The sequence below is a fragment of the Coenobita brevimanus genome, chromosome 93 (genome assembly GCF_032717465.1).
Source record: "Coenobita brevimanus isolate Jiangsu-jjx chromosome 93, ASM3271746v2, whole genome shotgun sequence".
Taxonomy (NCBI): domain Eukaryota; kingdom Metazoa; phylum Arthropoda; class Malacostraca; order Decapoda; family Coenobitidae; genus Coenobita; species Coenobita brevimanus.
Genome location: NC_137046.1, coordinates 29,076,749 through 29,091,028, shown reverse-complemented (window position 1 = coordinate 29,091,028; position 14,280 = coordinate 29,076,749). Strand labels below are relative to the sequence as shown.

Below are 14,280 nucleotides of genomic sequence, written 5' to 3'. Positions count from 1 at the left end.
CATTTTTGGCAGCATTTTCTTTGGCTCACCTTTGGCCTCGGCTGACGGAAACTTCATTACTGGCTCACCAGCCTTGGTCTTAAGGCAGCTATCAACTGGTACTGAGTTAAGTACACCTCTGAAGTCTTCAGATCCCACATGACTTGTCAGAGTGTCAGCACCGCTCTTTGGTTTTACGATCAGCACTTGTTGACTACGAATGGCTTTTTTCTGGCCATGAACACTGATCCCAACCACGCCCCCAAGGCAGATCCTTCCCTCTCTCCACAAGAGACCCGTGAACAGCATCACCAAATGACTTGGCCTGGTCTTGGGTGACAGCCATGGGTGATGAGACCTTGGTCTTTAGTGCCTCCAGTCTGTTTGGAACATCTTTAATAGCCTGTAAGATCGGCCCAATAACTCCATTTTCTAACTCTTCCTAGTGACTCTACTTCCTTCACCAGCCAAGACCTCATCCGCTGGTGCAACACATTGGTTACACAGCCAGCGAAAACCCAGCTGGTTGCACTTCTTCATAAATGGATAATCATTAGCATCCATGTTTTCACATGCTAAATGAACCCGTTCACTGCGGTAGGGGCACTTCAGTGCTTGTGCACTTTTTGCTAAAGACCTACTGCAGCAAGGGCAGTGCTATTGTTTGATCATGGTTGGCAAAAAAAAAAAAAAAACAAAAAAAAAAAACAACTACAGCAAAAAGTATATACAATACTACCCAGGATAAACCCAGGTAGTGCCACCCTTGTATGCGTCACCCCAATTTAGGGGAGGGGGGAATGAAAAAACACAAAGAACGGAAATTAAAAAACAGGGTGTCTGTGAGGTCACCACGAGCAGGTGGGGTACGACTTGGCTACCCTTCTAGGATAGGTAACCCAAACCAAGGTGCCGCAAAAGTGCTGAGATGATATCTTACAATTTTTCCCAATTTGAGCATTATAACAGCAGCAAATACGTCACTTAAGCAGGACCTTATTGGTTACGATAGTGCCACTGCGCGAAGTGCACTTATAGGTAAAGAAACATGACAACACTAGCATAGCTCAAATCTTGTATACTACAATCAGGAAAAATGTCCTCCCCACCCCCCCACACACACAGCACATGCCTGGATACTTGCTCTCATCCCATGTCTGTCCAACTCCGTAATGCATGTGTCAGTGGCCCCAGTGCACTTCATCAGAGCAGCCACAGGGACACCCACCTAAGTGGGCCAAGTCACAGGTTGCTCCAGTATTTACTACCTGTTGATAGGCAGCCTCGTGGGGTGCTGGTGCCAGGTTAGGGACTCTCACTATCAGGTGAAATCAACAGCTTGGGTAAGTTCAGTACCCATTACCTTCTGATGCAAGCAAGACTCCAGCCTTGGTCTAGCTGGAGAGTGGTTTGGTAAGGTACACCACAGGTCCCACCTCAGTCTGTCTACTGTTAGGTTGCTGAGATAGTTTTTATGGCTTATGTCCTTGCTGATACGAACCCACTGTAGGGATTTTGGTTCTCTGGTTTACCACTCAAAATATTATGAAAAGTTTCTTGATACCCAGGAAACCATTTTGCTAACCACTCAGTGTCTTTAACACTATATTGAGTGGATGTTGGATGCCCTTGCCTACTATGGCTTATGTCCTTGCTGATACGAACCCACTGTAGGGATTTTGGTTCTCTGGTTTACCACTCAAAATATTATGAAAAGTTTCTTGATACCCAGGAAACCATTTTGCTAACCACTCAGTGTCTTTAACACTATATTGAGTGGATGTTGGATGCCCTTGCCTACTAACTAAACTGGAGAACTTTTACCTGGTTACACTGCTAATAGATTCTCATGAGGTAACAGAACATCAGAGATTATGAGCCTTATCATATATCATGTAATTACTGTATATTTATACTATATAATTGCAGTATAATCTACTCAGTTATTGTTAAAGTATTAGGTAACAGTTATTATTTTGTAATGCATACTCACTATTATTATACGCATTAGTTTACCAAATTATTCCTTGCATCATTGTATGAGTCAGAATAAGGCTTTTAAATGCAGAAGGTTAGTTTAGCTAGTGTTCAGTAAAAATTTGGAAGGTCGTGGTAAAAGTTCTTTATTGATAAGTGACCTGCAACTATACTTCTATACTCAGGTAGTCCACTGGGGAGCCAGGCAAGGCAAGATGATGGAGAGAGAGAGTTTGAGCTTCATCCCAACACTGTGGATATTCACCCATCTGACCTTTTCTTCCCTGTTCCCACCACACAAGAGGAGAAGGAGCGTGTGGAGAAGTTTGATCCTTCAAGGTAAGGAAGTTTTCCAGCTGTCCAGTAACCTGTTCTGGGTTGTACAGGCATACTTTCAATAGTATCATCAGTATTACCCTTCCCTCAGTTATGACAGTTTCACCAATTCGATGATTTTCCACCACTTGTTTTCCTTTGTATGTAGACTTGTGTGACCCATCATTGTTGTGTTGTCATCCATGTATTTAGTCTACAAAGGTAGAATTATTTCAAACATAGTATTAATTCAACCTTGTACCTTTGAAAAAATACACGTGAGAAACAGCAGCAGTAACAGTCATTTTGGCCTTAATTCACACACACACACACACACACACACACACACACACACAGGAAGTGTATAAATTACTGGAAACTCAAGATGTAAGGAAAGCCCCAGGACCTGATGGAATTTCTAATTGGGTACTGAAGGAATGCAGAGAACAACTGGCGGATAAAATTCACAGCTTAATTGTATGCTCACTGGAAGAGGGGAAAGTGCCAAAAGAATGGAAGAGGGCAAATGTGGTACCAATTTACAAAGGAGGAAACAGGGAAGAACCCCTGAATTATAGACCAGTGTCTCTAACCAGCATGGTCGCAAAATTGTGTGAGAGAATCCTGAAAGACAGATGGATAAAATATCTGGAAGAGATGAATATTTTGGCTGAATGTCAGTTTGGATTCAGAAGTGGAAGGTCATGTGTTTCAAACTTGTTGAGCTTTTACTCAAGAGCGATTGATGTGGTACAGGAGAGAGATGGTTGGGTGGATTGTGTGTACTTAGAGAAGGCCTTTGACAAGGTACCTCATAAGAGACTAATGTGGAAACTAGAATATATAGGAGGACTAAAGGGGAAACTTCTGGAATGGATGAGAGACTTTTTGAGAGACAGACAAATGAGGACAGTAATAAAGGAAAAGATGTCTGGATGGAGGGAAGTAACAAGTGGAGTCCCTCAAGGCTCAGTGTTGGCGCCAGTAATGTTCCTGATTTACGTAAATGATATGGTAGATGGAGTGAACAGTTATGCGAGTCTGTTTGCTGATGATGTAAAGATCTTGAGGAAGATAGAGGTTGAGGAGGATTGTAAAATACTGCAGGAGGATTTGGATAGGATACACAATTGGAGCCGGACGTGGGAAATGAAATTTAATGTAAAGAAATGTAAAATATTGGAAATGGGTAAAAGTACCAGGAGACCATCACTGAATTATTTTTTGGGTAATGAATTAATCACAAAAAGGAGAGAAGAGAAAGATTTGGGAGTGCTGGTCCAAGATAGTTTGTCACCAGAAAAGCACATTAACAAGATAGTTGGAGAGACTTATAAGCTCTTGACTAACATAAGAGTAGCATTTCATTATATGGATGAGGAAATGATGAAAAAATTGATAGTGGCCATGATCCGCCCCAGGTTAGAATATGCAGCGGTAGTGTGGTCCCCACACAAAAAGAAAGATATAAACAAGATTGAGAGAATACAAAGAACAGCAACCAAGATGGTCCCCAGTCTGACAGACCTGTCATACAGAGAGAGGCTGGAAAAACTGGATTTGCCTTCGTTAGAGGAAAGGAGAAAAGAGGGGAGACATGATTGCGGTGTTCAGGACCATGGTGGGAGTAGATAAAATTGACAAAGAAGATCTGTTTGTATGGGATAAGAGAGCAACAAGAGGACATGGAATGAAATTGAAAAAGTCAAGCTGCTTGAAGGATATCAAGAAATATAGCTTTCCTTACAGAAGTATAGACTTAAGGAATAGCCTGGACAAAGAGATCGTCCAGTCTAAAAACTTAAACGAGTTTAAAGTTAAATTCGACTTATTGAGAAACAGCGACGGAAACCCACGAGCATAGTACATTCCGTGTATATCACAATTAGGTATATTCTTAAATATTTGAAATGACTTAGACAAAGAGGTGGTGCATGAGAAAAACATTCATGTGTGTAAAGGTAGACTTGATAAATGTGGATATGGAGACAGGACAACACGAGCATTGCTCAATTCCTGTATACTACAAATAGGTAAATACAAATAGGTAAATACACACACACACACACACACACACACACACACACACACATAGGCACTCCAGTGTGCATTGTGTGTTTATGCATGTTAATTGATCAGCTATGCTAGGCAGCCGGTGGTGGGCTCAACCCCCTTAACAGCTGATAAGCAAAAGCAATTTTCACCTCACATATGTGAATGGGTAAACTAGTTTCTTTTGTTAGTAAAAAGAATGATTTACTTGTATAGAGATTTTGATTAATACTGTACACAGTACAAGTGGTCGGTAGCAGCAACCATCATCCACTCACTTGTTGTAGTGCTTCCTACTTCTTCCTTCGCCTTTATCATTCATTTCCTTTGTCCTTCTTCCTCTCTTCCTATTTTTCCCATCTTTCCTGTCAATTTTTATTGCACTTCTTTCCTTTTCAGGTGGCATTACATTGAATGACAAGCCAAATGGTGTCCTGTGAGCCAGGAAACCATTTACAATGCTGCTGGTTTGTAACATTGTAACTAACTCATGTGTGCTCCCTACGTGTCAACAAGTGGGTTTGATGGAGGGTCAGTGCCCCTCTCTGTAAATCAACTAACTCAAAGGCAAATGGCCACCCCTTACAGGATTATGGTGTCTGGCTGTAGATAGAGATAGATAGATAGACAATACAGTTACTGTACAGTAAAGTACAGACACCATGTAGGGATCCAATGCCCCATGTGATAGACAACACATCATTATGTTCAGACTGGTGTCCTTCCCACAGTGAAGTGCATTGAATCATGAGGAGGTTAGGTTTGTGGGTGGATACTGTAGAGCCCCACTCAGGGTGCACAGTACCACCATGTATGGACTCCTCATCTGCCTATTACTCTGTAGTGTTTGCGTGAGATTTGATACTAATACCTTCTTGAAACTCATTGTGTGATTCAAATTTATTGCATTCTTTGACATTAAAAGTGACCTTTTGCCTGCCTTTCTGGCTGTGTCTTACAGGTTGAACTATACAGCACTAAGGATTGAAATTGATGAAGAACTTGAGCGGATTAGCAAGCGCGAGGGCCGGCTTTTGGGTGAGGCACGATTGCCCACATTCCTCACCAACATTGGCAAAATGTTGAATTTTGAGCAAGTGGTGAAAGAAATTGAAACATCTATTATGTCTTCCATGTCTTGCAATGCATGCAAAGCTGGTGAGTGTCTTAACAGGTGACATCATTATGCAGTGCTTTTTTTTTTTTTTTTTTTTTAATACCAATTTTGGTCAGCTTAATATTCTCCACTTTCTGTCACTTCCCATCTTCCTCCCATGTACATTTTTTATCCTAGGCATGAAAGCAAGGTGCAAGTATATATTCATTAAGTTTTTTAGGGAGATTTGGAGCATTGTAATTTCATTCAGTGCAGGAATACATGTTGATTATTATAACCCAGTACCTGTCACTTTGAGTGGAAAGAGAATGCTTTTCCTTTCTGTTCCTCTCTAAATCCATGTTTATGTGTGTGTGTATTTATGCATGGATGGGTTTGGTTGTATTTGTATTCAGGTGTGGGATTGCTGCAACATTACGTGGAGCATGGGAAGACTCGTGATGACATCATCCGTGCTGCCTCCAAATTGTGTCTTTCCTTCAGGATTGAGACACCACGAGTCTGTTTTGGCATCATCCATCTCATGGCTGTAAGTTATGTTAACTAGTGTATTTTGAACCTCTAATATTTTCTATGGTGACATTATTAATCTCTTAATCTGTGTGACAGTTTATGATGATGCTGTTGCTGCTGCCAGATGGCATTTCTTTTTCATTTATAAAGGCTCCAACATGCTTGCATGCATCGGCCTTGGTCACCTATTGGTGGCTGTCTGTGCTGATCGATCTCTGGCAGCCTCCCTGTTCAGTCCCTTATCCCAGAGGTCACACATCTCAAGTCTTTTTCAGTCTGTCCCTTGCAACCCTACCCCTGATGTTCACAATTCTCATTTTCCACATGCAGGTGCCATCCTCCATCCTCTTCATGTGCCCAAACCACCTCAATCTACCACTCCTCATCACAGCACTGGTACACTCCAGTTCCATCTTTCCTTTCCCTCCTCAGTTATAAACCTAGCTCCCCAGGCCTCGCATTCAAGGACATATTACTCATCCATCTAATCATTGTCATTTTTGTATGTTTAAACCTAAGAATATCCTCTTCCTTTACTGCTCGGCTCACACAACTATACAACATTACACTCCTAACATGCTGCATACAAAGATCCCATAGCAGGAGAGGCAACAGCTCCTTGAACTTCTCCAATCACTCCATACCCTAGCTGCAGAACTAGCTGCAGCTCCACCTCCAGCATATAGCATGTCTCCCAAATAACAGAACTCTTCCACACACTCAAGAGACTCACCGGCAAGATCAGTCCTGTTATGTCTGACAATCTCTGCATGCTCTCCTCGACACACCACACACAAGGAGTTAGCAGTATCTCGCAGTCTTCCTCAAATACCACTACATCTTATATGCACCCACTTTTCACAAATGCCGCACAAGCTGGAGTTAATTCCCACACCCTTGTGGCAAACTGCACATGGTCACTCCTTCTCTGCTTTGACAGTACCGCCGCCAGTCCTAGATATCATTACTTTTGTTTTATCCTCATTTACACTCAAACCTCTGTGCTCCATTCTATTTCTCCACCTCCAAAATCTGTCCACTGCCTCCCTTTCATTCACTGCAGCCAACATCAAGTCATCAACAAACATCTCCCATGGGAGTCCATTTCTGAAGTCATATGAAAGTGCATCAAACACCATGACAAACTATAAGGGGTTCAAGGCTGTCCCCTGATGCGTGCCAACATTCACAGAAAAATCATTTACATTTCCATTGACTTTCACCCTGATGTGAGCACCCCCACATATATAGCTGTATGCACCTTATCCAACCACTTCTTGATCCCAAGCTTTCTTATTGCCTACTTCATCACCTCCGTAGGAACTCTGGCAAAGGCCTTCTCTAAATCAACAAAAACAAAGCACTGCTCCCATTTCTTTCCTTTATATTTTTTCCTGAAGCTGTCAGACAGTGATTATGGCATCACTGGTCCCTTTACCTACATAAACCCAAACTGCATCTCATCGATATTCACTTTTTCCTTAACCATACCTTCTAAGGCCCTCTCCATTACCATCATTATTGGTCCACAAGTTTTATGCTTCTGTTATTTCCTCTTTCCAGGGCATTACCCTTCCCCTTGTACACATTTACAGACACACTCTTCAGCCAATCATCTGGGACAACACACTCATATACAGTATAACCATATTTATCAAAATAGTAATTGAACGTAAACTTATGTCTCTTGAGTCCTTCAGCATTTCAGTAGTCAACCCAGACACACCTGCAGCCTTACCCACCCGCATCCTGCCCGTTGCCCTGCTCACAGTAGCAGCATCGATCAAAGGCCAAACAGTGGATCTGCTGACTCCTAACCTTCCTTTTTCCTGCCAAACTCCTCATTCAGCAACCAGTTATAATACTCATTCCAGGCATCTCTAATATCCTCATTGTTCACTACTACCTTCCCTTCATCATTCATCACATATTGCTCACCTGTGATATCCCTGTTTTCCCTCTTTATCTAATTTGCCATCTTAAATGTCATATTCTTCCATTCAACACTATTTAAATTATTAAGTTAAAGTCTCTGAGAGTTAGATTTTGCCTTGTATATCTCTCTTCTAGCCCTATGCTTGGCAGCCAGGTGTTCCTTTTTTGTTACCATTCCTTTTCCATTCCCAGGAAAGCTATCATTTCTCCTTAGCTGCAGCTTCTACATGCTTATCCCACCACCAAGTTACTTTATGTTGGAAGGGGGGGGGGGGATGCTTGTCAATCCACACACTGAACCAGTAACTCTCAGGGGATTGTTCTTGAGAGCTCTGTTCTGTTCATTAACACCTGTGCCAACAACTCCCTGTTCAGCCACCACTCTACTAATCTTGCAGTAGAAGCAATCCCTTACTGCTTGTTTTTTCAGCTTCCATATTTTCTTTGTAGGTGCATAGGTCTTCTTCTTCATCACCCGCTCATTAAGCACCATGTCACATACTGGTATCAATAATTTGTGTTGCTGAACACATTCTTCACTCCATATAACTTTAACATCTCTCACCAACCCACTGTTTCCCCCAGACTCATATGTAATCAATCTACTCTCTCTTTTCCAAAAATGCATCCTGCACACAGTCATGTTCATTGCCATCCCAAACTTGAGTATCCTTTTGCCTTCCTCATTTCTTGTAACATATGCGCATCTCCCATGTGCCCCTTCATATCCCAAAGTCATCCTAGAATCTGTCGTTTTCCACATCATCCAAGCCAGCCTTTGTCATAAAGGGAATGGCACACAAAATTCACATAGCTGGTATCTGTAATTCACTCAGTCCTTTTATACAAGTACTCCTCAACGTACATAATTAATTGGTTCCTGCAGGTCTAAGTAAGTCAGATTATAGGTAAGTCTGTCAAACTAGACACAAGTTCCACATCACATCATTTTTTCTCCTCTCTCCACTCTCTTGATGATGTCCACTTTTGTTTCCATCGTTACAGTATGTTGTTTTTTGTTGCTGCTTTCACCAGTGCTGCTAGTCTTCCATTTTTGAGACATGCTGGGGGTCAAAATAATGAAAAACACAATCGCATACTGTGCCTCTTGCTACAACAGTAACCACATATGTACTGGCAAAACAAACAGTGATGGGAAGTGCACAGACACTGCCCGATACCTGACTGACGAAGTAGGACTTTGTGCCAGTGCTGTAAATTGACAAGCATAAGCTGATTAATGTCAGTATTGGTATCGGAAGGGAAAAATTATCCGATAATCAGAATCGTATGGGAATCGGCAGAGTAACAATGAAAAATATATGAATGTTTTACCTAATGACCCTGAACTCTTGCACTTATTTCTTTATCATTGTAGATGTGAATTAACGCTGTAATGATGATTATTTTTCAGAGATACGGACGTATCACACATTTTATTGACAGTCTTAAATGGTAAAATGCTTGAACTAAAACGTACAAAATATTTAGGCCATGATATTATATCACTGTGGTTAGAATGAAGTTCGACACAAATACCCAGACAGCAGTCTTCCATGAAGGAGCTGTGGCATACTGGTATGAAATTGCTAGTCTCACACACACACACACACACACACACACACACACACACACCCATCTCAGGTCATGGCAAATGAAATAATCAACAAGACTTGGAATTTAACAGATAAGGAGGGATTCAAAAATATCTGGATAACCAGAGATCCAAATGAGGAAGAGAGAGCCAAAATAAAGGAACTTGTTTAGGAAGCTAAAGAAAAAACGACCAGAGAACGAAGGAAGAGAACACAGAGTTGTACTGGAGAGTTAATGATAAGAAATTGAGGAAGTGGTACGTGGTTCCCTACATGACAAATGGGTTGGCAGAGGATTAGTGCCCCTCCCCGCAAAACAGCTAACTAAAAATACAAACAAGAAGCCTCGGACCAGGCCTGACCAACAGGTGACGACTAAGGACCAAACAAAGGACCTGGTATGGATTGTGACGTGGAAGGGGTGCAAATGATGAGGTGAAAGAGAGAGAGATTGTCCAGGTGTTTGAGAGTGCAAAAGTGGATGTATGTGGATTAACTAAAACAAAATGGAGAGGTGAGAGTGTGAGGGAATGGGAATATGGATGAGGTATATCCACAGGAGTGGGTGAGAATGAGAGGGCGAAAGAATGAGTGTGTATTGTTGTGTGCAAGAGGTGGAAGAAGAATATAAGTGAGTATGGATCAGTTGGCTCAAGAATTATGTGGGTAAGATTGGAAGTTGGACTACAAATGTGGGCAATTGTGTGTGTGTATGGGCCAATGCAGGATTGTGCAAGCAGAATGAAGGAAGGGTTCTAGACAAATGTGTAAGCTTGCATGGAAAAGTTTGAAAGGAACGAGAGAGCGTTTTTGATTGGAGATATGAACAGAAAAGTAGGGAATGTGAAGGTGGATGGAGTACTTGGTGAGTGGGGTGTGCCTGCAGAAGTAGATGAGAATGGCAGTGCTCTAGTGGATGTTTGTGCTGGGAGGGGGTTGGTGATAGCCAATACCCTCTTCAGGCACAAAATGATCCACAGGTATACGTGGCAAGTGATGAGAGGGGTAGGTCATGAACTGAATGAACAGAAAGCAATGATTGATCATGTATGTATGGATGAAAGGATGTGAAAGTGTGTAATGGATGCAAGAGCTTATAGAGGTTGGGGGAGTGGACTCTCTGACCACCACTTAGTGGTGGTGAAAGTTGAGGTTGAAATGAAGTGGAGAAATGAAAGAAGGGAAGGACAGGAGGAAGTAGTTCTTACAAGGAGGGTGGAAAAGTTATAAGAGGATGGAAAAAGGGCTGAATATAAGAGAGAAGTGGAGGAGAGATTGGGTAAATATGATTTGGAGCAGATGGTGGAAATGGAAGGTGTTTGCAAGATATTCACAGAAGAAATCTGTGCAGCATGTGAGGTGGTTTGTGGGGTGAAGCGAAGATGAAAGGGGGTGCAAGGAACAGCATGGTGGAATGAGGAGGTGAGACAGACTGTGGCACAAAATAAGAAAGCATATAGTGAGTGGATGAGAAACAGGAGTGTGGAGGAAGTTAAGAGACAGAAAAGAGAGTTATACGAGTATGTAGAGAGGAAGAGAGAAGTGAAAAGATTAGTATGAGAGCGTAAGAAGAGAGCAGATGCGGAATTTGGAAGGAATTTGAGTGTAAAGTGGAGGGAATGTAAAGAGAGTTAGACAGGGTGTCAAGAAGTTAGTCAGGGAGTGAAAAATGAAAATAGTAGATTATTAGTGGAGAAGAAAGAAAAGGTGAGCAGATGGAGAGAACACTCTAAGAAGCTTTTGAACATAGAGAATGAAAGAAATGCGAGTATCAGTGGCTGGGGAATGGCTGGGAGAAGGAGGGATGTGAGAAGAGAGGAAGAAATCAATAGGATAGAAGTTGTGGAAGCATGAGAGTTAGACAGGGTGTTAACCCACCCCATCCAGACTGATTTTCCACCACTGACTTCCAATCCCGACCAATTTTGGAAAAAAATTTTTTTGGCTCAAACCTCCGCTTTTGGTGAGAAACATTGAAAATTCTTAGAGAAATCACTCACCTGAGGTTTAAAATACTGAATACAGGTAGCAGTACCCCTTACCTTACTGGGTTTTCTATCAGGCTGGCTCCAAAGAAAATTAGTTCTGTGGGAGGGTAACTATTCTACACCACTCATAAACGGTATTTATTTGTTTATTTGGTACGAATTTATATGTAGTACAAGAGTATATTGGTTTTCACACAGTAATATAGGCAAAATAAACATTGTTCCACTCACCAAACACAACATACCTGACCATAGAGGCAACAGAAAGAGACACAACCCCAACCTCACACCAGAAATTCAAGGCCTCATTAGACAACGGGACACACTGCGACACTCCTCAACACCCCATACACAAAACACCGTACAACAAATACGAGAACTCAACGCTCAAATAAATAATAAAATATCAGAACAGTAAACACTAAACTGGAAACACTCTCATTAATCAATTTTCACAAGTCCGCCATCTAAACCCCCATCCCGAAGACCGACGTATCATCCGACATAAGAGACAGTTCCCTAAAGACCCAGACTACGCACCATTCACTTACAACCAGACGAAGCACATCATTAACAACCTTAAGCACTCATCTGTCTGTGGACCAGACAACATAAGCAACATTCACCTTAAACACCTTGGACCACAAGGCATACAAGCACTCACCAACATATCAAACTACAGCTACTCACACAACATAATACCCAACATCTGGAAGCATGACATTATCATCACTATCCCTAAACCCAACAAAGACCCCACATTACCCTCCTCACACCGTCCCATCACACTCCTCTGCACCCCTTCTGAAGTCACTGAACGACTGGTACTACAATTAGTCACACCTTACATTCCCCTAGCCCAGTCACAACATGGCTTTAGGCCACTCCACCCACAAACATCCTTCTTACAGACCTTACACAGAGTTTTCGATGGCATGAATTCAGCTAGGCCACCACACGGAACACTCCTAATCACACTAGACATCAGCAGAGCTTTTGATGCCATCCCCCGCCACAACCTCACAAACAAAATATTCACCACAAACATGCACAATAACACAAGAAGATAGCTGGCAGACTACTTAGCAGGCAGATGTGCACACATAACATTTGCCAGTCAGTCTTTCAACATCAGAAACTTCACAAATGGTGTCCCCCAAGGATCTGTTTTGTCCCCTACACTCTTTGACCTATACATGCATGACATACCCACACCCCACACACCACAGATACGCATAGCTTCCTATGCTGATGATATAACACTTACATGTACGCACCAAAACGCAAACACAGCTTCACGCATCATCCAACCTTACCTCAACACAGTACATGAATGGTTCACCACAAACAGGCTCAAAATAGCCCCAGCCAAATCTACAGTGACCCTTCTCACAAACTGGACAGCAGAACACAGTCACATCCCACACCTCACCATAAACAACACTCCCCTACCACACACACACACACACACACACACACTAGGCGGACGTGTGACACCGGCCCTCCGTACCAAATCATCACGGCCAGTGGCATTACCTAAATAGTATCTTTGTATGAGTCAAGCTCAGTACCAGGTTAGACTAAATGATTGTTCATTATTAAAAGGAAAAAAATAATAAGTTTAAACAAGACTTGTAAAAACAGGAAATAGAACCAAGACGAAAGAATACGCTGAGTCATCGCTGAGGTTTGTTTAGACTACAACAACACGGAGATTGTAAGTACATGCTTTTCACTTAAAGTATTGCAAAATGGATACATACTTCAGTAAAACAAATTTGGAAAAGAAAAGAGATAAAGGTAAAAAGCAAAATGATGATTTCTACCAAGAATTGGTTGAAGTAGAGACCCACAATAGACTGGTTTAACTTGTAAACAAACTAGAAATGGCTTTCAAAAATGAAATTGATGAAATAAAGAACCAGATGCACCTGCAAAAGGAAGAAATAGAAAAACTAGGAAGGGAGGCCAATAAGAAAGACACAACCATCAGTGAACTAACAGTGGAATTGAGTACACTTAGGAAGAAAATGAGTGAAATGGCAAGTACAGTAGTCAATCACGAGAGTGTTATGGAAGAGTTTAAAAATGACACAGAGACAATTAGGCAAGTTAGCAGTCTTATTGACCAGAGCAGTGATATTGAGGAGAAGATAACACAAGTGAATGAAGCTGTGCAAAGCTACAAAAATGATGTAGAAACCACGTATGCTGAAATGGTGAAAGTAAAGAAAGACTTAGAAACAAGGGTGGAGGAAAAAAGCATTAAAAAGGAGGTGAAAAGAATAATCCAAAACAATCCAAAGTTAGTCAGAGATTCACTAGAGATAAACAAATCAATAGTAATCACTGGTAAAGAAGAGGAAGAAGTTAAAAACAAGATCACTAGAGACAAAAAGGAGGTGGCAAATGTAATGAGCTTACTGAAAGAAGTATCAGAGGAAATCTGTAGTAAAGACATAGAGGAACACAAAAGGTTAGGGAAATACGAGAAAAGCAAGACAAGACCTCTAAAGGTGACTTTCCAGAGTGTAAACACTGGAAGAGATACTAAAAAATGCAAAGAATCTTAAGGAAAAAGAGGAGTTCAAAAATGTATGGATAAAAAGATGCCTAACACAAGAGGAGCTGGAATTACTGAAAGAGAAAAGGGAGGAAGCAAAAACAAAAAATGAGGGAAGATCAGAAGAGGAGAAGAAGAAATTTTTTTTACAAAGTAATAGGATTGCAGGTACGAAAGTGGTACACAAACAGGATGGAAGAAAAAGTAGGAAGGTAGTAAAACCATGTCATGACAAGTATATAAACA

General features: G+C 41.5%; 1 protein-coding gene across 7 annotated transcripts in view; it reads left to right on the top strand.

Annotated features, from left to right (window-relative positions):
• LOC145412628 (sphingomyelin phosphodiesterase-like) overlaps positions 1-14,280 on the top strand; it is a 275,380-nt gene that overhangs the window by 79,561 nt on the left and 181,539 nt on the right. For all 7 annotated transcript variants that reach the window (XM_080282551.1, XM_080282549.1, XM_080282546.1 and 4 more), the window contains 3 exons: positions 2,142-2,295; positions 5,285-5,481; positions 5,836-5,969. In XM_080282551.1, the coding sequence (XP_080138677.1) occupies positions 2,142-2,295; positions 5,285-5,481; positions 5,836-5,969 (485 nt within the window). The remainder of the gene's footprint in view (positions 1-2,141; positions 2,296-5,284; positions 5,482-5,835; positions 5,970-14,280) is intronic.